This window comes from Helianthus annuus, chromosome 11 (genome assembly GCF_002127325.2).
Source record: "Helianthus annuus cultivar XRQ/B chromosome 11, HanXRQr2.0-SUNRISE, whole genome shotgun sequence".
Classification (NCBI taxonomy): domain Eukaryota; kingdom Viridiplantae; phylum Streptophyta; class Magnoliopsida; order Asterales; family Asteraceae; genus Helianthus; species Helianthus annuus.
This window is the reverse complement of record NC_035443.2, coordinates 27761286-27783737: the sequence shown is the minus strand read 5'-3', so window position 1 is coordinate 27783737 and position 22452 is coordinate 27761286. Positions and strand designations below refer to the sequence as shown.

The 22452-nt window shown below is 36.2% G+C and overlaps 1 protein-coding gene and 1 long non-coding RNA gene across 4 annotated transcripts; both read left to right on the top strand.

Annotated features, from left to right (window-relative positions):
• Positions 1-1254: 1254 nt before the first annotated feature.
• On the top strand, positions 1255-3842 carry LOC110891892. 3 transcript variants are annotated; one of them, XR_002565646.2, is made up of 5 exons: positions 1255-1422; positions 1532-2884; positions 2992-3207; positions 3322-3438; positions 3520-3842. It is a non-coding gene; the product is annotated as an uncharacterized LOC110891892 (long non-coding RNA). The 3 variants fall into 3 exon arrangements; XR_004872293.1 differs by having other exon boundaries at positions 1532-2870; positions 2992-3438; XR_004872292.1 differs by having other exon boundaries at positions 2992-3438.
• A 16388-nt stretch (positions 3843-20230) lies between these two features.
• On the top strand, positions 20231-21853 carry LOC118483916 (G-type lectin S-receptor-like serine/threonine-protein kinase At4g27290). The gene is made up of 2 exons (XM_035979677.1): positions 20231-21533; positions 21633-21853. The coding sequence occupies exons 1-2, from the start codon at positions 20237-20239 to the stop codon at positions 21812-21814; spliced, it is 1479 nt and encodes a 492-aa protein (XP_035835570.1). The 5' UTR covers positions 20231-20236; the 3' UTR covers positions 21815-21853.
• Positions 21854-22452: the final 599 nt, after the last annotated feature.

Here is a 22452-nt window from a genome sequence, read left to right as displayed (position 1 = left end):
TGAAAGCAGGTCCGTCACAAGACGTGGAAGGACACACCAACTGAATAAGGCCGCCATCGAGTACCATTTTTCCAATCGGTGTCGAGATACTCGAATACTACTACTAGGTAAAGTAAGGTTTGCCGTTGTGGCGAATCTGTTGAACGGAGATGAGAATGAATATGTAGATTAATATGGAGAGCATATTGAGGATGGAGATCTCACGCATGGAGGTTGTCATCCATGGCGGATTGTCGCCGGAGACGGAATTAGGGGGTGACGGTTAAGAACAGAGGAGGATCAAATGTAACTTTTTAAATTCCAATTTTAACCCTCCGTGTATTTCATTTAGATTTCCGTTTGATGGTTTAAAATAAATCTCAGCCGTTTATTAATTAGATCTAACGGTGATTAAAGGGGTTCCCCGGTTCCCCACTTTTTTGGTGTTCCCCAATGAACCTCACACTTACCTTATATATGTATACATTATTAATGTGCTTCCTAATTTAATTTTTCAAAAAAATTATTAATTATTTCTTGAACTTTGTACCCCTGGCAATTCTTCTACCAACGCTGGCGACATGCATAAATTTAAAAAAGTGCCTTTTGGATAGATCCAATATGATGGATACCTAAACAAAAAATTTTAACAAGATATCATCATCAAATAATAATGTTAAACAATAACTTAACTAAATCTATTTATATTTCATAAATGATTTAAATAATGTTTATTCTCATCGTCTAAAAACGGTTTACAATGTATTGCAATTTTTTTATTAGACATTTTTAGTCTCAGTCATAAAACTTTAGAGTATGTATGTAACTAAAATGGGATTTCAATACGTCTTAATCCTATTATATTTTAATTAAAAATTGTATTATTAAATTTGCCATTAAAATAGAATTCCAGTGCGTCTTAATCCTCTTATATTTTAGTAAAAAAATAGTACATCGAAGTTTATTTTTATAAAACATATCTAAATGACTATATGTGTAATAAACGAGTTTATTCAACCCATGCAATGCAATACATGGGGTTTTAACGATTTTTTTTATTTAGTATATAAAATCATATTTATTCAATCCATGTAATAAAAGAGTTTCTAACCTAGTATATAATATACTACTTATACACCAATTTGTTATATATTTGTAAATCTATATCTATATCTATATATAATAAAAGAAACCATTGGGGGACACATGTCACCCCATGGTTAAGCCTCATAAGCTGTACATGGGGCATAGCTCTAAGGCGAGGATTGGAATAGCTTCTCTTATACGCTTCATTATACTCTCTCTCTCTCTCTCTCATTCTTCTCATTCAAGCGGCTTCCAGGATACGTTTCTTTTACAAAACCCTAGCATCGGAATCTTTAATCGCCACCATCGCAATCTTGGTTTTTTGTCTGTCACCGTCACGTTTTACAAATCCTACAGGTGCTTCTTCTTTTTTTTTCGTTAATCGTTGTTCTAACACTTCGTTTTCATTTTGATTTTTAATATTTCATAGATTTTAGATATCAATGTTTCTTCATTTTTTTTCCAGATTCAGCATTTGTTTGAAGGTTTAAATCGAACAACTGATATGATGCTGTTATATAGAAGAAGTATATATTTCTTGTAAAAAGGGCACCTTCAAGTTCATCGCATGAATACCGAATCGTCTACAGTAGCATCATTAAAGTTTAAGTTTTGTGGGTAATTTGGTTTGGTTTTTGTGGGTTTGAAAAATTAGCGTTTTTGAGGGTTTGAATTTTTTTGCTGTCTGCAAATGTGATTGATGGTAATTTGGTGGTTTTTGAGGGTTTGGTTCAGTTTTCTAGTTAAACTGATGTTGAATTTTGCTAAAGTTTAAGTGTTTGGGGTAATTTGGTGGTTTTTGTAGGTTTTAAAAATCAGGGATTTTGAATGAATTATTTTTAGTTTTTTTTTTGTTTGCTTAACTGGGTGGAGTTTGGTTTTGCTATAGTTGAAGTGTTTGGGGGTAATTTGGTTTGATTTTGGTGGGTTTTGAAATTAGGGTTTTTTAGGGTTTGGATTGTGTGTTGTCTGCAAGCGTGAAGTGAACTGTTTTCAGTTTTAAAGGCTGTTATGATCAATTTCAATGCGTCTGAGTGAAATTAGGCAAAGATGAGACTGTCCGCATCTTGGCAGGGCAACCCGAATGGTCATGTGGTTACACAAGACAACCCTAAGTATGCAGCCATGGCGGATTTATCCAATCTGTTTGATTTTTAACAAATCTAAGCCTCATAATCATTTTGTATAGCATATTAAATACCTTGGCTTTTGGATGTTTTACCCTTTATAATGGATGTTTATGGCATGTAAATTGATATGTGTATGCTTGGCAAGAAAGAACTATCTGCAGGTGAAAGTCTAACAGAACCCAACTTTTTATCACCCTACTTATCTCATGACCCGACACATAATCTCTTACACAGGCGAGCAAAAAAGGTATAAAGTTTATTTTCCTATAGGTGTTTCGATAGATAGACTTTATTTGTTCTTATTTTTTTTTTGTTTTGTTTGAATTGGTCACTTTTTAAACCGGTTAAGTTTGGTTAGAATTAATATGCGTTCAGGTCAAAATAAGTTATTTAAGTCAGAGTGGACCTGGGTAAAAGGGATTGCTTCAAGTAATGATCCGTTTTGACATAACACCCCCGAATGCCACCTTTTTTTTTCAGTTTTCTTAATGAACTTGGTTTTTGAGGTCAAATCATTCTGAACTTATTTGGGCCTAAATCAAGTTGTTTTGTGTCAGATGTATTGTATTACTTTGTTTGTAGCTTGCCTTAAGAATCGCGGACGCTGCTCAACGAATAGCGAATGTGACAAAAGGTAACAACTGGTCAGCCATCTTCTTTATCGAGATTCTACAAGTAAGTAACACTAGGTCGGTAATTCAATGAACTATTTAATTTCTTGAAACCCGTGCTATATATATATATACATATATATAATAAACTAACGTGGGTGTGTGCAACTGCAATGTACTTTCAGGTACCTATACTTCTTCGATAAGGGAAACACGCAAATCACAGTTTCTTCAATTCATGGAATTATTGAATTAGTTACAACACTTCTGATGCTTTTTTTAGTACGATCCGCTATATCCGGTCGCAAAAGGCCAATGGCGGAGCCAATGCAGAGAAATTTGAGCAGATCAAATTGAATGTCATTCCAAATTTTTTTAGGGATGCTCACACAGAGAAAGAGGTAATGGCATATCAATTTTCTTCATATTGTTGTTTTTACTTTCTATATTACATGTTAGAATTTTGATTTGATTCTAGCCATTGGTTGCAAGTGAGTTATTGATTAAGGTTATAGGTGGCAAGACGGGTCAAAATATTTATTTCGATAAATGTCGAACAGGGTAGACATTGATACTTCTGATTACTTTGCTCTTGATGTGCTGCTTAATTGCCTCACTGTACTAAGTTTCGAGTAAGCATCTTTCTTCATATTACTATCATATAATATACACGTTTTTTGTTTTTTTTCGTTTATGGTGTTGTTCTTGGGCAGGTTTTTGGGTATACAACAGGTAGTCTTTGGAGGTCGGTCAATGGGTGATTAGGAAGAGGGAATGAAAAACCCTGAAGATGGATACAAGTACTTTAAGATATAAGGATCGTTGCACTCACAACGTGTGTTTATGGAAAATTGGAGAGCGAGTCAGAAGTAAGGTCTGATGAAGTGAAGACAGTGGACTTGTGAATCCCATAAAGGAGGTTAGTTTAGCCCGGAGATGGTTATTTGGTTAGACTACATGTATACGTGTTTTGTTTAATTATCTACTTTATCAATTGGTAGTTCAATTGTTTTGAACCAATAATGGTGCTACTACACTTAGGGGTGTTCTTCGGCTTATTTTATCGAGTTTGGGGTTAATCGGGTCGGGTTAATCGGGCTTTCAAGGACCCGATAACCAACCCATTCTTGATTCGGGTTGTATGGTTGGTGTTAGTGTAAATCGGGTTTTGGTATAACGGCTGCAATTTGGTGGGCATATTAGGCTATAAAAGTGATGAAACAAGGTACCATATGGCGTAAACAAGCTGAGATTTTGTTCTTTATATAGAAATTAATGCCTACATCTTTTGAGTGATGATGTTTTAAGTGTATGATTTTTGTTCTACGTTGGTTTTAGAATAACTTGCTTTATGTTCATTAGAATTTCAAGTGGGGAATTATAATGATATATCGAGTGATGATGATGTTAAAGGTATCATTTTCTATGTATGTTTGCTTTACAACTGGCTCCTTTATCTTCCTTTGATTTTAGTACATAGCAGAATCACTTATAGATTTGACTTTAAAATTGACCAACTATAGGAGGTGGATTTCTCAAAATTTGACTTTGCCTTTATGTATATCCCAAAGATGATGTCTCTAAACGTGTGATTTGAATAATTTTCTGTTTGTTTCTTCCAATGTATGCGTTTGTACAAATATTAAATTTAAAAGTAAATAATATGTTTTTGGTTCAAGCCGTGTTTAACGCGGGCATTAACCTAGTTATATATATATATATATATATAGGTAGAGGATCCTGTACATTAATCTAAAAGTGTGAGAAGGGTGAGAAATATTGTGGTGATGACAAATGTCCTAAATCTAAATTAATTCAAAAGGGTAAACAAATAATTTTCTTATTGATTTAATTAATTGATAACCTTCCATAACCGCCACCCTTAATTATAGGAATACAAATTAAGAATTAATCTACGAATTTGTGTCATCTCGTTCAGAACTGTATAGTGTTATATATTTTTATATAGTGTTATATGATGGATGTATAGTGTTATATAGTGTTATATGGTGTTATATAGTGTTATTTTAGAGTTATATAGTGTTATATAGTGTTATAGTGTTATATTTTTCTGATAGCATGTCTATGATAGATGTATAGTGTCATATATTGTTATATATTGTTATATATTGTTATATAGTGTTATATAGTGTTACTGTTGGACCGTTCTATGACCCTAAATAGTCAGTTAAGGCAGTTCATCTTTGTGTACAAAGGCGGAATCAATGTAGACAAAGTAACAAAAGCTTTTCCTTTCAATTTCCTTCTCTATTAATGCTTTCTGAGTACATATTGACAAAGTTTCGACACCTATAGCATGACCTGATTTTGCTCCAATGGTTACTAATGAGATCACATGATAGGTATTTATAGTAAGCTTGATTTCGCTCCAAACAGCATGAGCGAAATCACCATGTGACTCTAAAAGCGAAATCACCAAGATACCTATGAGCGAAACCTACTTCTAATGTGCACATAGGAGCGAAATCACCTATCTAACTATTTTCGCTTCTAATAACACATATGTCATTATGAGCGAAATCACCTCTAACAACTCAAATCCTGTTTTTTGACTCCGTACAATCTATCTAGACCTAAGACTTTATTCAAGCGTAGTCAACAGACATTTAGAGCACCAATAGACTCCCCCTTGGATGTTGGCGAAGTCTTCAGCTCTGAGTCTTCAGTCTTGGTCTTTTCTCTAACTCTGTCTTTTCATCGTAAAAAAACTCTATCTTCACAGGTTCAGGTTCACTTCCTAGCTCCATATTCAGATTCCCCTTTGACTGTTGATCCAGACTCCCCCTTTCACAGACTCCCCCTCTCAGTATGCTGGAATCTGAGGTCTTGATCTTGTTCAAGCTTTGACAATTAGCTCCTGTGGGAATGATGAAGTCCAAAACCTGTATCTCAAACATCAAACATTACAAACTTATCTTTTCACAAAAACACACAGTCTATCAGTTCTAGAAATCCACTCAAGTATTCAGGTCCAAATTAATGACCCTGATTACTTAATTAATCTACCAAGTCCAATTTAATGACCTTGGTTGATCTTTTGACAATACAGACTGATTTTGTTTAACTTTTTCAAACATTTTCTGAAAATAATGTAACAAGCATCAAATTAATGAACTTGATTTGACTTTTTCAGCAATTCAAACTCCAATAAGATAAGCTCTCCTCATTCTTCAGCTCAGAACTTTTCCTGCATCTGCTTCAATCTTCGAGAATCCAACGATTAACTCTCCACTTTGGTTTGTCAAAAATAAAGCAGAAATAAAAATTTTCTGAATTTTAATAAAGTATTCTAATCTAAGAAATGAAATACAGAAACTTAAATTGCAGAAAATAAAGAAATTAAACTATTTACAAACATATTTTTGGTGAGCGTGTCAGGGAATCATATCAGCTTTTCAGACAAATTACAAGTACCGTTAAGCTTCATTTCATACTCAGACTTAAACAATTCACCTCGATTGTCGATATACTGATCCATCTTAAATTCTCACACAAATTTCAATTTACTCAGGATACGAATTAGATGTCTTATGAACTTAGTTCATTCATGTGTCCCACCTCTTGAATATACTCCCGTATCCAGAATCCCAAATATTCAGTCTTACAGGTGAGTATACCACAGCTGATATCTGTCAGGGGTTAAATGCGAGGGCCGTGAGAGCTCAGGTCGATACTTCCATATACGCAGAGAGATGACGGCTTCCCCTTTAGACGATCTTTTAGTTACAACAACAGCGACTATTAATTTTATTGTTTCATCAGCTTGCTGAGGGCGATGCTATGTTTCAAGCATTTGCAGAAAGTATTATTCGGGGACTAGGTCAGAACTTCCATTCAGCAGAAGTCCCGGAATAATACCCCAGATATCACTGAGTATAAAGACCTAGTATCTCAGAATATGGGACCTTTCAAACGAGATTTCAGGGGTTACCTATATATCTAAGTAGTGTTCCCCACGAATTTCGCAAGTTTGAAATTTTAGGTTTATATACCAAATAAATCTACTAAATGTGCGAAAACCTATCGACACATCATTAGTGAGACTGTTAAAATCATTTAAACTTTACAATTCTTTAGCATACTGTAATTGTCTAGCCGATGTACTATCATTTTCCCTTTTTACACAAGCTCTTTTTCAGTTTTATATTGTTTTTAGATTTTGAAATTTTATCATGTTTTTGAATTTTTGCATTTTTTATTCTTTTTGTATTTTCTGAAAATAAACTATTTACATCTACTCCCCCTAAATACCAAAACAAGTACAAAATCGACAAACCATTGCAGATTGTTTCTCATCTTCATCCGCAACAGTACTCTCATCAACGCCGATAATGCCATCCGACACCGAAAGAAGCTTCATACCATTCAGTTTTAACAAATATTTAAACCGATTTTTATCAAAAGCTTTGGTATGTAAATCAACTTTCTGTTCGTCAGTGTGGATTTTCTCAATTCGTATCAACTTTTTCTTGAAACAATCGCGAATAAAGTGATGACGAATTTCTATGTGTTTAGTTTTAGCGTGATGTACTGGATTCTTTGTTATATTTATCGCGGCCTCATTATCAACAAAAAGAGGTGTGTTAAGAAACTGCAAACCGTAGTCGCGTATCTGTTGCTGTATCCACAGGATCTGAGAGCAGCAACTGCTAGCAGAAACATACTCCGCATCACATGTAGATAGTGCCACAGACGTTTGTTTCTTACACTGCCAGGTGACCAATTTAGGTCCAAAGAACTGACATCCTGCAATTGTTGATTTTGAATTGACTTTGCAGCATCCGAAATCCGAATCGGAATACCCTTCGAGCGTAAAGTTGCCTGTTCTAGGATACCACAGCCCTAATGAAGGAGTTCCTTTCAGGTAGCGTAATATCCTCTTCACAATAATCATATGCGAAGCTCTCGAGTTAGATTGATATCTTGCTGCGAGGCACGTTGGGTACATGATATCAGGACGTGAAGTAGTTAAGTACATCAAAGAACCTATCATGGATCGATAAAACGTTTCATCAGCCCTATCTCCGGTGAGATCTGGGTGAATCCCATGATTTGTTGCAAGTGGGGTAGCAGCTGGAGTAGAACTTGACATCCCAAATTTCTCTAGAATATCATGAACGTACTTCGTCTGGTGAATGAAAATTCCCTCAGGTAGTTGTTCAACTTGTAGTCCCAGAAAGAATTTCATCTCCCCCATTGATGACATTTCGAATTTTTGCTTCATTATCTGTTCGAAATCTTTGCACAGATTCTAATTTGTCGACCCAAAGATTATATCGTCCACATAAATCTGAACTATCAGAAGATGACAGTCGACCTCTTTAGTGAAGAGAGTGGCATCCACTTTTCCACGTATGAAGCTGTTGGCTAGTAGGTGTTGAGACAAAGTCTCGTACCAAGCTCTCGGGGCCTGGTGTAAACCATACAGCGCTTTGTCCAATAAGTAGACTTTGTTTTTGTGGATTGGGTCAGTAAAGCCCGGCGGCTGACCGACATAAACCTCCTCTTTAACCTTCCCATAAAGAAATGCCGATTTTACATCTAGCTGATATACTTTGAAGTTCTTCCAAGACGCAAATGCAAGGAAAATTCTGATTGCTTCTAGTCGTGCCACAGGATCATAGACTTCAGTAAAATCAATCCCCTCCTGTTGACTAAAGCCCTGAACAACGAGTCGAGCTTTGTTCCTTACAACAACTCCTCTGTCGTCTCTCTTACACTTAAATACCCATTTTGTATTGATCCTATGACCATCCGGCAAATCCACTAGCTTCCACACTCCCAACTTTTCAAACTGACTCAACTCTTCTTGCATCGCAATGACCCAAGAGTCTTCAGTAAGCGCCTCTTTGTAAGTTCTCGGTTCGATCTGCGAGATAAAACAACTTAATGAAAATTCAGTTTGTAAAGGTGCTACTGTAGAATAAAAACATGTAAGGCCCTGGTCAATTTGACGTCTCGTGCGAACGCCTGATTGCAATTCTCCTATGATCAACTCCTCTGGATAATATGAAAGAGTTCGCAGCATTACTTCACTTGGAACATCCACATCGCCTTCCAGATTAGTAACATTTTGATTTGCACCTTGTTCACTCATTTGGTTTGTTTGACTTAAATCCTGAATCTGCTCCCCCTCAGAATCTGAATCTCCATGATCAAAGATCGGCATGTTTTCAGCTTCTTGATTATCATTCTCAACTGACTGATTATCTTGAGCAACTTCATTTTGTTGGACATCATCGTGTTCACCAGCATTACTAGGACCTGCTTCATCGTCATTTGAAGTTTCCCGTGGTCGCCTTGAATACTCAGCTGGGAACCTTTGCTGCGACTCATACTCGCGCAAAATATCCAACTCATCAAAGAAATCTTCTTCTTCTTCTTCATCTTCTCTCATATCAAACGAATCCCACAACTTGTCATAATGATATCGCCATGAATCTCTTGGATTTTGTGGCGGCATAGTATAACCTTGACATTCAACATTTGCAGCTTCAATAATCCGCTTCTCACTTGGAACGAAGACACGTCGCGAAGGACTTGAATAACCAACAAATATACCCTCAATGCACTTCGGACCAAATTTTCCATAAGGCTCTAGAACAGTACAGGGTGACCCGAACGGTTCAAGATACTTCAAATTTGGTTTGCGGTTATTGATTAGCTCAAAGCATGTTTTGTTGAACTTTTTGACAGTGAGAACTCTGTTGAGCGTATAGCATGCGGCGGAAACAACTTCAGCCCAAAAATTAATTGGTAACTTTGAATCTGCGAGCATCGTTCTGGCCGTCTCGATTAGTGTCCTGTTTTTGCGTTCTGCGACTCCATTCTGCTGCGGAGTGTACGGAGCACTAAACTCATGCAAAATACCTCTTTCATCACAAAATTCTTCCATCTTGTTGTTCTTGAATTCAGTACCATTATCACTTCGAATTCTTTTGATACGCCTTTGGTACAGATTCTCAATTTTCTTGAACAACGCCATCAAACTATCAAACGTTTCGTCTTTCGTCTTCAAGAAAGAAACCCACAAAAATCTGGAATAATCATCAGTAACCACAAGACAATATTTGTCTCCCGTAATACTCTTGACATTCACCGGACCAAACAAATCCATGTGAAGTCTCTCCAGGGATCTTGAGACTAAATTGACTTGCTTTGTAGGGTGTTACTTTTTCTTCTGCTTGCCTTTAACACAGCTAATGCACTCCCCTTCCAGATGAAAACCATTGACATGGACTCCAAGAACTAAATCATTGTGCACCAAATGATTCATTTTTCTAAGATGTATATGCCCCATCTTTCGGTGCCACAATCTCGATTCTTTTTCAGTTGCTCTGGACACGAAACAATTAGCCTGACCCGTGGTTGTAGTAGCTACGCTCATATCCAACACGTACAGATCATTAACTCTTGGTGCCCTCATGATAATCCATTCCTTAGGGATAACAAATCCTGGTTTCAAGATCAAACATTCTTTATCAGTGAAGTGAGTGGTATACATCCTGTCACAGATCTGCGAGATACTCAGCATATTGTTCTCCAGCTCAGCAATGTAGTTAACTCTCTCAAACGTCACAATCCCATTGGATAACGTTCCTTCACCAATAATCCTTCCTCCTTGATTACCCGCAAAACCAACATAACCTCTATTGATATTCTTCACATCATATAACAATGCAGTCTTCCCTGTCATATGTCGAGACGCTCCACTGTCCATAATCCAGCGTGAAACTAATCTCGGAAGATCCTGCACATATCACAAAAATGATTCAAACACTTCAATAAAGATGCCGATTCATGCTTCGCGATCAAGGAAGCTCCGGCAATTCAAACTGTTTAGTCGAACATTGTGTCCACCCAAGCCTCATCAGACTTAGGTGTAGCCTTGACACTTTTAACTCTCGCAATTTGAATTTTAAAGTTCTCAGCCTTCAGAGGTGGAAAATTTGCATCATCATCAATCGGAATTGAATCCTTAGAAGGTGAAATCTTTTTCTCAGTTTTCGGTTTCCAAACTTGTTGAGATAATGCAACCCGTTTGTAAAATTTGTCATTTTTAGTTAACACTTTCTTTACGGGTTCATTTTTCACTTTGATGTTGTCATTTTTCACACTCTTTTTCTCAACAACCATTGGTGCTGTACCCTTCTTGTCAACTTTCTTTTTTTGAATCTTCACAGTTTCAGTCTTAGGCTTCACGTTGGTACACTTTCGTGCAATGTGGCCAACTTGATTACATCTAAAACATGTTCGAGTGTCAACAACTCGACTTGTGCCTTCAGACTGAGACTGTGAAGCTCTCTTCTCAAAGAATTCTTCATTCGATTTTCAAAAAATTTCTTTCTCTTCATCAGCAAGTGAACTTGAACTGTTCACAAACTTTTTCTTTTCAACAAGCCTCTTGTTCTGAACATTTCTCTTTTGATAACTCTTACCACCCTGATAACCACCCGACCAATTGTTTCGATTTTTGTTATGATAAAAACGTGGTGGAACAACAGGTTTCTTGTAGTATGATTTATCTTTTTCAAAATTCATTTGTCTCTTTGTTTGACTCAGACTGTTCACTTCCGACAACTCAACTTCAACCAACTTGAAAACATTTGTTAACTTTTTCACATTCACATTCTCAATTGGAAACTCTGAATCCGAATACAACTTATCAGATCCCAACATCTTGTACATGACAAGAGTAAGTTCATCATTTAAGTTGTTTTTGGACTTTTGTTTCGGAATGTATTTATCCAAGAAACATCCATCATCTTCAGCTGAATCAGACGTCAAAACACTTTCAGTTGTGCTCTTGCCAATCTCTGTCTAAACACTATCATCAGATGATGAAGAAAAAGTATCATCAATGTTCTCCGGAAGTTTAACTTCATTCTCTTCCTCGATTTCAACCAACCCAGATTGCTTTTTCATATAATTTTCCAGAATCGGTGGTGCAACTCTATGAAAACCCACCCCAGTTCCATCAAAATAAACATCTTCGCTAGCTTTGTTTTTCCCGATGGGTTTTCCGAATACAACTTATCAGATCCCGACATCTTGTACATGACAAGAGTAGGTTCATCATTTAAGTTGTTTTTGGACTTTTGTTTCGGAATGTATTTATCCAAGAAACATCCATCATCTTCAGCTGAATCAGACGTCAAAACACTTTCAGTTGTGCTCTTGCCAATCTCTGTCTAAACACTATCATCAGATGATGAAGAAAAAGTATCATCAATGTTCTCCGGAAGTTTAACTTCATTCTCTTCCTCGATTTCAACCAACCCAGATTGCTTTTTCATATAATTTTCCAGAATCGGTGGTGCAACTCTATGAAAACCCACCCCAGTTCCATCAAAATAAACATCTTCGCTAGCTTTGTTTTTCCCGATGGGTTTTGGAACAATGTGTTGCAAAACAAAGCTTGCGGAGTTGTAACTGTTAAGCTTCAACTGGATTCGCTCATTTTCAATTTCAGCCTCTTGAACTTTAAGTTTCAAATTAGCGATTTCATCCAGTTGTTGGTTGATTGATTCTTCTTTTACCCTAAGCACGGCTTTTAGTTGAACATTTTCTTTATAAGTTTTACCATTTAGATCATCATTATCTTTCATTGTGCTTTTAAGCTTCTCAAATTTTTCAGTGATTTGACGGTTTTCAAGAACTAACTTTTCATTTTCTTGCCTAATCCTCTCATGATCAGTTTTATCATTTTCAATTTTGTTAGTTAATTCTTTTATCCGTTCAGTTGAAGCTTTCAGCATCTTGTCACGATCAAGAATTTGACCCTCAACGCTTCTGACTTTCGCTGTCATATCATCAACCTTCTTACCGTTGAGATATGTGACTGTATTACAAAATTTGCATTCTTTGATGCAATTTTTGCAATCAACATTCCCATTAACTTTCTTACCTGATTCAGTTGTTGACGTGTTTGAACTGACCTGGCTTTTAGACTCAGAGACGGATTTAGAATCTACCTCAATAGCCTTAGCTGCCAGCACCTTGTCAGCCATCTTTTCAAGATTTTCAGCAGTCAACTCCTGAGTAGTGTCAATAATCCCAGTATCAACCTTCTTTGACTTCTCTTTCTCTTCTTTCTCTTTCTTCTCTTTCTCGTCTCCAGTTCCCCACCATTTATTCTGCCAGTAATCATCATCATCTTTTAACTCTTTGATTATGGCCTCTAAATCAAGAGTGTTGTGATCAATAACAATGTTTCCATATGGGTCAAGATAACACTCTCTGTCTAGATCCCATCTATTTGCTCTCTTTGCTTCTGAAAAGATACCAGATATTCTGATCATTCTATTTGTGGCCAACAACCTTCTGTAATTATACTTCTGTTCTTCAGTTCTGTTGTCTTTCCACGGAACAGGTTCATTCTTTGCCATGAAAGCGTATCCAACCGCATCTTCCTCCGGTAGCAGTTCACTCCAGTCATAACCCTCATAATCATAAATCACCGCAAGAGCTCTAGATTTCTCTTTGTTCTCTTCAATCTGCTTCATTCTTGGCGGCTCCGATTTGTTTTGATGATATATCGCCTTCTTGTAGTAATCTTCTCTGAATGGGTTTTCAGACTCATCAGCATACGCGTTTCTGCATTCACGCTTGAAGTGACCTTTTTGCTTACACTTGAAGCATGTCACCTTGAACTTGTCAAACCCCAACTTGGTAGATGGTCCACCAATTGACTTCCTGCCGGTTATTTCCATGAAACGCTGAGCTCGACGAACAGCACTGGCCATGCACCACCTTATGTCAATTAGTTTCATTTCTTAAGGATCTATTTGATCATGGTCCTCTTTTGTTGTGTTGGTGTTGCCAATCTTCCCAGCCACAAGACTTTCATAAGATTCCAAGACCGAAGCTAGGAAAACCATCTGCTGCTTGGCCGACTCCTCACTGAAATTCTGAGCATTCTTCATGTCTACAGCGATGTTGCAGTGAAACAAGTTCTTTGTATCAGACTGGTTTGAATTTGATGAAGATCCACTGTGATAACCACTGTGATATTCACTGCTTTGACTTTCTTTGTTCGTTGTGGAGACATTCTCAGCAGAAAACGCAGTTTTGGGAGAATTGTTCTTTGTCATCATGCTCTTTGGATAATACAAATCCAAGTTCTGCTGGTACGATGAGTGATTGACTTTGTGTGTCTTCTTCAATTCCAGCTCATGACTGTCGAGTTTCTCAATCAGCAAATCTACAGTTAACACTTCTGGCGCCTTGATAGTATTTTTCAGCATCATCGCATAATATTGTCAATCCATCTCGTCTGGCAATGAATCGAACAATTTGTCTATTAGCTCATCTTCAGGATACTTAATTCCATGTCTAGCTAGTTCCAGCTTCAGGTGCCCAAACCTCTTGATCATTTTTGAAACTGATTCATTCTTTAAACACCCAAACAAATCAAATTCTTTCCTAAGAAGTTTCTTTTTGTTTTTCACGATTTCAGTACTTCCTAAACATTTCTTTTCTAACTTCATCCAGAGATCTTTTGCACTAGAGTATTCGATCAGAGAGATTATATCTTCACGAACAGATTGAAACAGCAGCGCAATACATTTCTGCTCAGCAACAAACGATTCTATCTCATCAGATGTTGATAAAGTTTCACCCTCTTTGCCTCCATTATCGTATCCATTTTTGAGACTCTTCCAGCTCAGAAACGCAAAAGCCATCAACCAATCTTCGAATTTCTTTGCCCACCGACTATACTCCTCGATAGCCATCAACTTCGGTGGTTTGTTGTAAGTTCCGAAAGCACTTTCAACCTCCAAAGCATCCGATAATTTCTTCTTGGCGTTTGGCGGGTTCTCATTGTTGTTGCTTGTAGATGTATCATCTCCCGAATTTCCAGCAAATGCGTACATGTCGCTAAACGGGTTCATGAAAATGTCATCCATCTTGAATGTACCTGAAAAATCAGCAAACACTTAGAAAAATTTTCGAAATTTTGAAAAACAGTGATTTCGAGCGAAATCACCTATGAGCGAAATCAAGATGTACTCTCGAGCGAAATCAGATCAATGTCTGATTATGAGCGAAATCAGTTTTTTGACTGATAAGCGAAATCAGCAGTATGTCCCTACGAGCGAAATTAGGAATTATATGTTCCTATGAGCGAAATCTAGTATTTCGCTCCAAATGGCCAAGTAACTTTTGAGCGAAATCAATTTTTTTTAAAAGCGAAACCAAGTTTTTAGCTAATTTTCACCATTTTTAGTCCAAATTTTAACCTGATTCTTTCTAGGGTTTGTTATTTCTATGTTTTACATGCTATATTCGAAATTCAGGCCATTTCAACCGTAAGAACCAGTTCAAATCAGAAAAGTATGAGAAGAAGTGAGTAGAAGTAAGAGAATCTGGTAGAATCAAGCTGTAGTAGTATGAACTCCTCGTCCTGAGCTCTGATACCACTTGTTGGACCGTTCTATGACCCTAAATAGTCAGTTAAGGCAGTTCATCTTTGTGTACAAAGGCGGAATCAGTGTAGACAAAGTAACAACAGCTTTTCCTTTCAATTTCCTTCTCTATTAATGCTTTCTGAGTAGATTTTGACAGAGTTTTGACACCTATGGCATGACCTGATTGGTATCAGAGCCGTAATTTGTGTTATATGGTGTTATATGGTGTTACATAGTATTATACGGTGTTATATGGTGTTATGTACTGTCATATGATGGATGTATAGTGTTATATATTTCTTGTAGCAGTTACATATTTTCTGGATTTTTTAGAATGTCCGAATTTTAGAATAAGTTTAAATTTGAATCATTAGAATTTAGGAGTGAATCGCTAGAATTTAGGAGAAGTTACCTAATTTGAAACATATACAAAGACACTATTACCTCTACAATTTTCAAATCAGTCCAAATAATTAAAACACAATTTATAATTTGGTCCTTATTGATCTCAACCATTAGATCTTTATTAGATCAAAGATCTAATGGTTTAATACATTCTCACACTTTTGAATTAATGTACACTATCTATACCCTATATATATATATATATATATATATATATATATATATATATATATATATAGTTTACGAAGAACGGTGAATAGTAACTTTATACATATAGTTTACGAAAGAGGATGAATTTAATATATTATAATAGTTTATTATTACATTTACTTTTAATAACATATTTTAAATTTTTTTTACTTTTTTAAAACCATATTTTTCCTTTAACATTTTTTAATAATTCTCTTTTCTCTTTTTAGAACATATATTAATTTATCAACTAATTTGATACTTCTTTAATAATTTACGTTTTAAAACTTTTTCTAAAAACTTGAGTATGTAGTTATGCTTGATTTTTTCTCTCAACTTCTGTTATAAGTTTTGTTAAAAAAGAAGTTGTATTCAAAATAAAGTATTTATTTGGTATCATAAACCGGTACAATGATAAATTAAACTGTTTTAATGGTTTGACTTTATAAACAACATGCTTTATTTTCAACTCACGTTTGTTTTACACTATCATTTGCTCGTTTTCGCCGCAACGCGCGACGTACAAAAACTAGTTCGTAAATTAAAGTGCAACTGTGATAAATAGTGATTTTGTTTTTAAGTATTTATTAAGTAAATAAATTCTTATTATTGAATAGTATTTTAAATATTAAAGATCAACTTTATCACCATTAAAAGTTTTAGTTTTTTGTTTTAGTCACAAGTTTTCGACCACTAAAGTTTAAACATTAACTTTATAGTTAATTACATTATTAGTTTTTGTGGTTTGCCTAAAGTAACATACTTAGGTACTAATAGTTTAAAATCACATTTTAGGGTATTAACTTTTCATTTTGTAACATTTTGAGGTACTATGTTAATACCCTAGAAGTTAATACCTCCAAACGTTATAAAATAAAAAGTTAATACCCTAGAAGGTAATTTTAAACTATAAATACCTAAGTATGTTATTTTGTGCAAACCATAAGAACTAACTATGTAATTAACTCTTAACTTTAGGTACACTAACTTTTTTGTTTTATTTTATGTTTTGGCCACAATATTTTATCGATTAAAGATTGTTAGTTTGCAAAAAGACCCTTTGGCTTTTATCAAAATCATTTATGCCTTTTTTTTAAAATGTTTTACTTTTTAAGACACAAGATCAAATACAAATACACTTATCATACAAAACGTACGAATAGGATGAAAAGATAAAAAAAAAAAAAACGCACTGACATTTTCGTAATTATTTACTTGTAGAGTAATTATCAAAATTACCCTACAAATAATCTTCTAGGGTAATTTTGATTTTGTAGGGTAATTTTGTAAAATGTTCTTGTAGAGTAATTTTGATCTTGTAGGATAATTTTGATCTTGTAGGGTAATTTCGTAAAATGTTTTTGTAGGGTAATTTTGATCTTGTAGAGTAATTTTATAGAGTATTATAATTACTCTACAGATGATCTTATATGATAATTTTGATCTTGTAAGATAATTTTGATCTTTTAGGGTAATTTTGTAGAGTATCATGATTACTCTACAAGTGTATCAAAATTACTCTGCAAATTTCAAAATTATCCTACAAGAACATTATACAAAATTACCCTACAAGAACATTTTACAAAATTATCCTAAAAGATTAAAATTACCCTAAAGCGGTTTTTTTTTTTTTTTTTTTTTTTTTTTTTTTTTTTTGCTTTTTAATGTCTTTCATACGTTTGACGCCTATGCTTCACTTTTCTTACATAAAATTACATATGTTGAAGTTTCATGAAGATATTAAGTTTGTTGCGTGTATGACGTTTAAAGTTACAAAGGTTATGAACAACATTTGGGTTTTGTTTTTCTTATATAATGTTACGTAGATGTTTCGACTTTAATTTGCTTGGTTTTATGGTATATCTTCATATTGTTTTACCGAGTGTCAATATCATATTAATACCACAATGAAGCAAACCAATACTAATCAAATTGATATTTTTTCATGGTTTTACGCTACCACTTTCTTTTATTTTTTTCGGTTTCAATTTCACTCCTTATAAGATAGATAACATACCCCTATAACTCATTTAGTTTTTTTTAGTAATTAGTTTTTTCTCTGACAAGTTGCATTCGTTTACGACACCAGTTTTAATTTTTTTTCTCTCAACCTTTTTGTAGACATTTTGTTGAAACCGGAGATTTATTCAAAGTTGAGTATTTTTATGGCATAGTAAGCTATAGCGGCCCAGTGTCGTGACAAGTTGAACTGATAACGACATCGGAATCAATATTATTAGACCCGGTAAGAGTATTTTTTTATTATTTTTTTTTGGAATCTCTTTGCTATACAAGTATCAGTATTATATCGTCAAATTCCACTACAGTACGAACCAAACAGATACTGACTGAATTCCCGTCACAAAGCGCGACTAGTTTAGTTTAATAGATTTCAGCTTGAATTCTCTATTATCCAATGTTCATAGACAAATGAATAATGACGTTATCTGGAATGGTTGAGGACATGGACAAATGCATAATGACATTATGTTGAATGGTTCAAGACATGGACGTTTTGTTTTCTTTACAAGCGTAAATTGTGTTGAAATGTGAAAGAAGGAAAATTTGTATTTATTTGTTTAAAAAATCTACTTTGACTATGAAAGGCAGAAAAAAGATAACATTCTGTTCGGAAAGAATGAACAGACTTTATTCGTATGTATGATACTCGACAACATATATGAAATGGCGTTTTGTTTTTGATTTCTTGATCCATATATAAAATAGCTAGTTTGTCTAATCTTATCTTCAAAACGAGAAAAATCCCGGAACAGTGGAGGAGTAGTGATGTAGTGCCCTTGTATAAGAATAAAGGAGATGCCCAGTGTTGTGGGAACTACAGAGGGATTAAGCTACTAAGCCACACTATGAAACTTTGGGAGCGGGTAATTGAGACTAGGATTAGAAGAGAAACTCAGGTTACGGTAAACCAGTTTGGTTTCATGCCAGGGCGCTCAACAACGGAAGCGATTCACATTCTACGAAGATTAATGGAAAAGTACAGGGAGAAAAAGCGAGATCTACATATGGTTTTCATTGATCTTGAAAAGGCTTATGACAGTGTGCCACGTAGACTGATTTGGGAAAGCTTGGAGGGTAGGGGAGTTCCGGGGAAGTATGTAGACTTAATTAGGGATATGTATGATAGGACTGTGACTAGGGTTCGTGCGCCTGTAGGAGATACAGAGTCCTTCCCCGTGGAAGTAGGACTCCACCAGGGGTCCACGTTGAGCCCGTTGCTTTTTGCGGTTATCTTGGATGAGTTATTCAAGTCTATTCAAGAGACAGTTCCGTGGTGCATGCTTTTCGCGGACGATATAGTGCTAGTTGCTGAAACTAGACAAACCCTAAATGCGAGGCTAGAGGAAAGGAGAATAGCGTTAGAAGGCAATGGTTTAAGGATTAGTCGGTCTAAGAGTGAATACCTTTATTGTAATTTCAGTGGTGCAGGTGACAACGAGGACACTCAGGTTATCATTGAAGGTCAAGTGGTCCCACAAAAGACTAAGTTCAAGTACTTAGGATCGTTTGTGCAAAGGGACGAGGAGATAGATAGTGATGTATCTCACCGCATCTAGGTTGGTTGGTGTAAGTGGAGAGCAGCCACTGGGATATTGTGCGACAGGAGGTTCCCGACAAAATTGAAGGGAAAATTCTATAGGATAGCAGTTCGACCGGCTATGTTATACGGGACAGAATGTTGGGCAATCAAGAAAACTCAAGCGCGCAAGATGGAGGTAGCGGAGATGAGAATGTTGAGGTGGATGTGTAGCCACACGAGGTTAGACCGAATAAGAAGTGAGGTTTATAGGGACTTGTTAGGAGTAGCTAGTATATCAGACAAGTTAAAAGAGGGGAGATTGAGATGGTTTGGGCATGTGAAGAGGAGGCAGTTAACAGAACCAGTTAGAGCAGTGGAAACCATAACAGTGGAAGGAAGAAGGGGTAGAGGCAGGCCCAAGTTGACTTGGGATGAAAGACTTAGGAAAGATTTGGTAGAGATGCACCTCTCTGAGGACATGGTTCAGGATAGGAGTTCGTGGAGACGTAGGAATAAGGTTAAGGACTTGTAGGTGAGGGTATAGACGTGCCCTAGCTTTGCCTTGGGAAGGGGGGGTTACTTTTTTTTTTTACACTTTAGGTAGGTTAACATATGATGATTTTCTTGTATCTATGCCTATGTGTGCATGCTAATGATCTATCTGACACTGCTACGCTATTTACTTATCCATCTTTCATATATCTACCTGTTGGTTGTTTTGGAGCCGGGGGTCTCTCAGGAAGCAGCCTCTCTATTCGTAGGATAGAGGAAAGGTTTGCCTACATCCCACCTTCCCCAAACCCCACGAATAGTTCTGCTATTTGTGGGATATACTGGGTATGGTTGTTGTTGTTGTATCCATTAATGGAGGAAGGATTGACAAAGACCAAATTGATCTTTGGCTTCCTTCTTGTACTTTACGCATCAATAACTTTAACTTGTACCCATGCCGCTGACACCATATCTGCAAACCAAATCTTTAGATATAATGAAACGATCATTTCTGCCCACGAAACCTTTGAACTTGGTTTCTTTAATCCCGGTAACTCCACAAACTATTACGTCGGAATCTGGTACAAGAAAATACCCAAACGAACCTATGTATGGGTAGCCAACCGGAACACACCAGTCACCGATACCTCCTGCGAGCTAACTCTCACCCTTCAAGGAGTTTTAATAATCCAAAACGCCACCACAAGCGATGTCATATGGCCTTCAGCGAACTCATCAATGACGACAGTGAGGAATCCGATTGGTCAACTTCTCGATACTGGCAACTTTATGATTTACAGTGACAACGTCAGTCACGTGAATCCTATATGGCAAAGTTTCGACTTTATGACCGACACTTTACTTCCCGGAATGAAGCTAGGCTGGAACTGGGTTACCAGAACCGAAAGATACTTAACGTCGTGGAAATTCCGCGATGATCCTGCTTTGGGTGACTACTCGCTCAAGGTTGATACCAAAGGATACCCTCAAATGATCCTATGGGATGTCGAGAAAATAAAGTTCCATGCAGGTCCACGGGACAGGCTCAGATTTAGTGGAGACCCTGATTTGAAACCGAACCCTATTTACAATTTCACCTTTGTTGTTAATCAGAGAGAAATTTACTACCAATATAATCTTATAGATACTTCATTCATTACAAGGCTGGTGTTACAACCAAGTGGTAATATAGAGTGCTTGTTATGGGTTGATAGCATACAAGATTGGAGCCTTTATTTGACTCCGGAGGGTGATTATTGTGATCGATACGTGGTGTGCAAGGCCTTTGGGAGCTGCAACATTGACAAATCCTCTCTTTGTGAATGTTTGAAGGGGTTTGAACCCACCTCACCTGAACAGTGGAGGGTTGCAATTTGGTCACAAGGGTGTCGACGTACGACCCCTTTGGATTGTGGGCCTAGTGAAGGGTTCAACAAATATATCAATATGAAGTTACCGGACACGCTTGGGTCATGGTATAACCAGACCATGACACTTGTAGAATGTGAGAATATGTGTAAAAGCAATTGCTCTTGCACAGCTTACACAAATTTGAATGCCTCAGGGACTGGGAGTGGTTGCTTGCTATGGTTCGGTGACCTAACTGATATTAAAACGATTGCTGAAACAGGCGACTCTCTATATATACGAATGCCACCTTCTGAGTTAGGTAACTGAAAAACAATACTATTTTTATTTTTATTACTAAATTGATCATTAATATCTAGTCTATATCTCAGCGTACTTAAGACATTTTCGTTTCACACAGATTTAATAGAAAACAGTAGAAGCTCAAATGCAGGGAGAAGAGTACGAATTATTGTCCCCATATCGATTGTAGCTTTGGCCATACTAGTTTCATATGCTTATTTTACCGTTTTCGTACGAGTACGCATCATCACCAAGGTGTTTCTCTACTTTTGTTTAGAAGTTAAAACAAATGTATTTTGAATCACAAAAAACCTGCTAAATCGTTTTCTTAAATAATTTAACATCACTAATAATCATTTTGTGATACTAATTTGTTATAAACAATTTTAGTATTTGGGAAAAAAATATTTCTAACCAACCTGACGTCTATTCTACTTAAAAGGGATACCTGAAAATAGAAGTGGTGATGAAGATCTAGAGCTACGTCTGTTTTGCTTATCTTCATTACTTACTGCTACAAACAACTTTTCAATGGATAACAAACTTGGAGAGGGCGGCTTTGGACCGGTTTACAAGGTATTCTATGACTCCATTGTTGGATCAGTTCTGTTAAACATAAGGGAAAACATGTAAATAATACCTGTTACAGCAGACAGGCCAGCAGAGAATCCAGTCAGAGATGCAGCCATTGAGTTCGACATAATTGTCAGGATGATCCGGTTCCTCCTTAGGGTGTAAAGTTATGATGGTGATGAAACCGAGACTAGGGAAGAATCGGTTGGGAGAGAGAGCCGAAATAGATGTTATGAGGGTTGTGTGAATTGTGTAATTGTCTAACCCTTAAACTCTCTAATGATCTCCTTATATATATACACCCAAGAGGAAACCTAATTAGTTAATAAGGGTAATATGGTCCGTCAACAATTACCAACTAATTA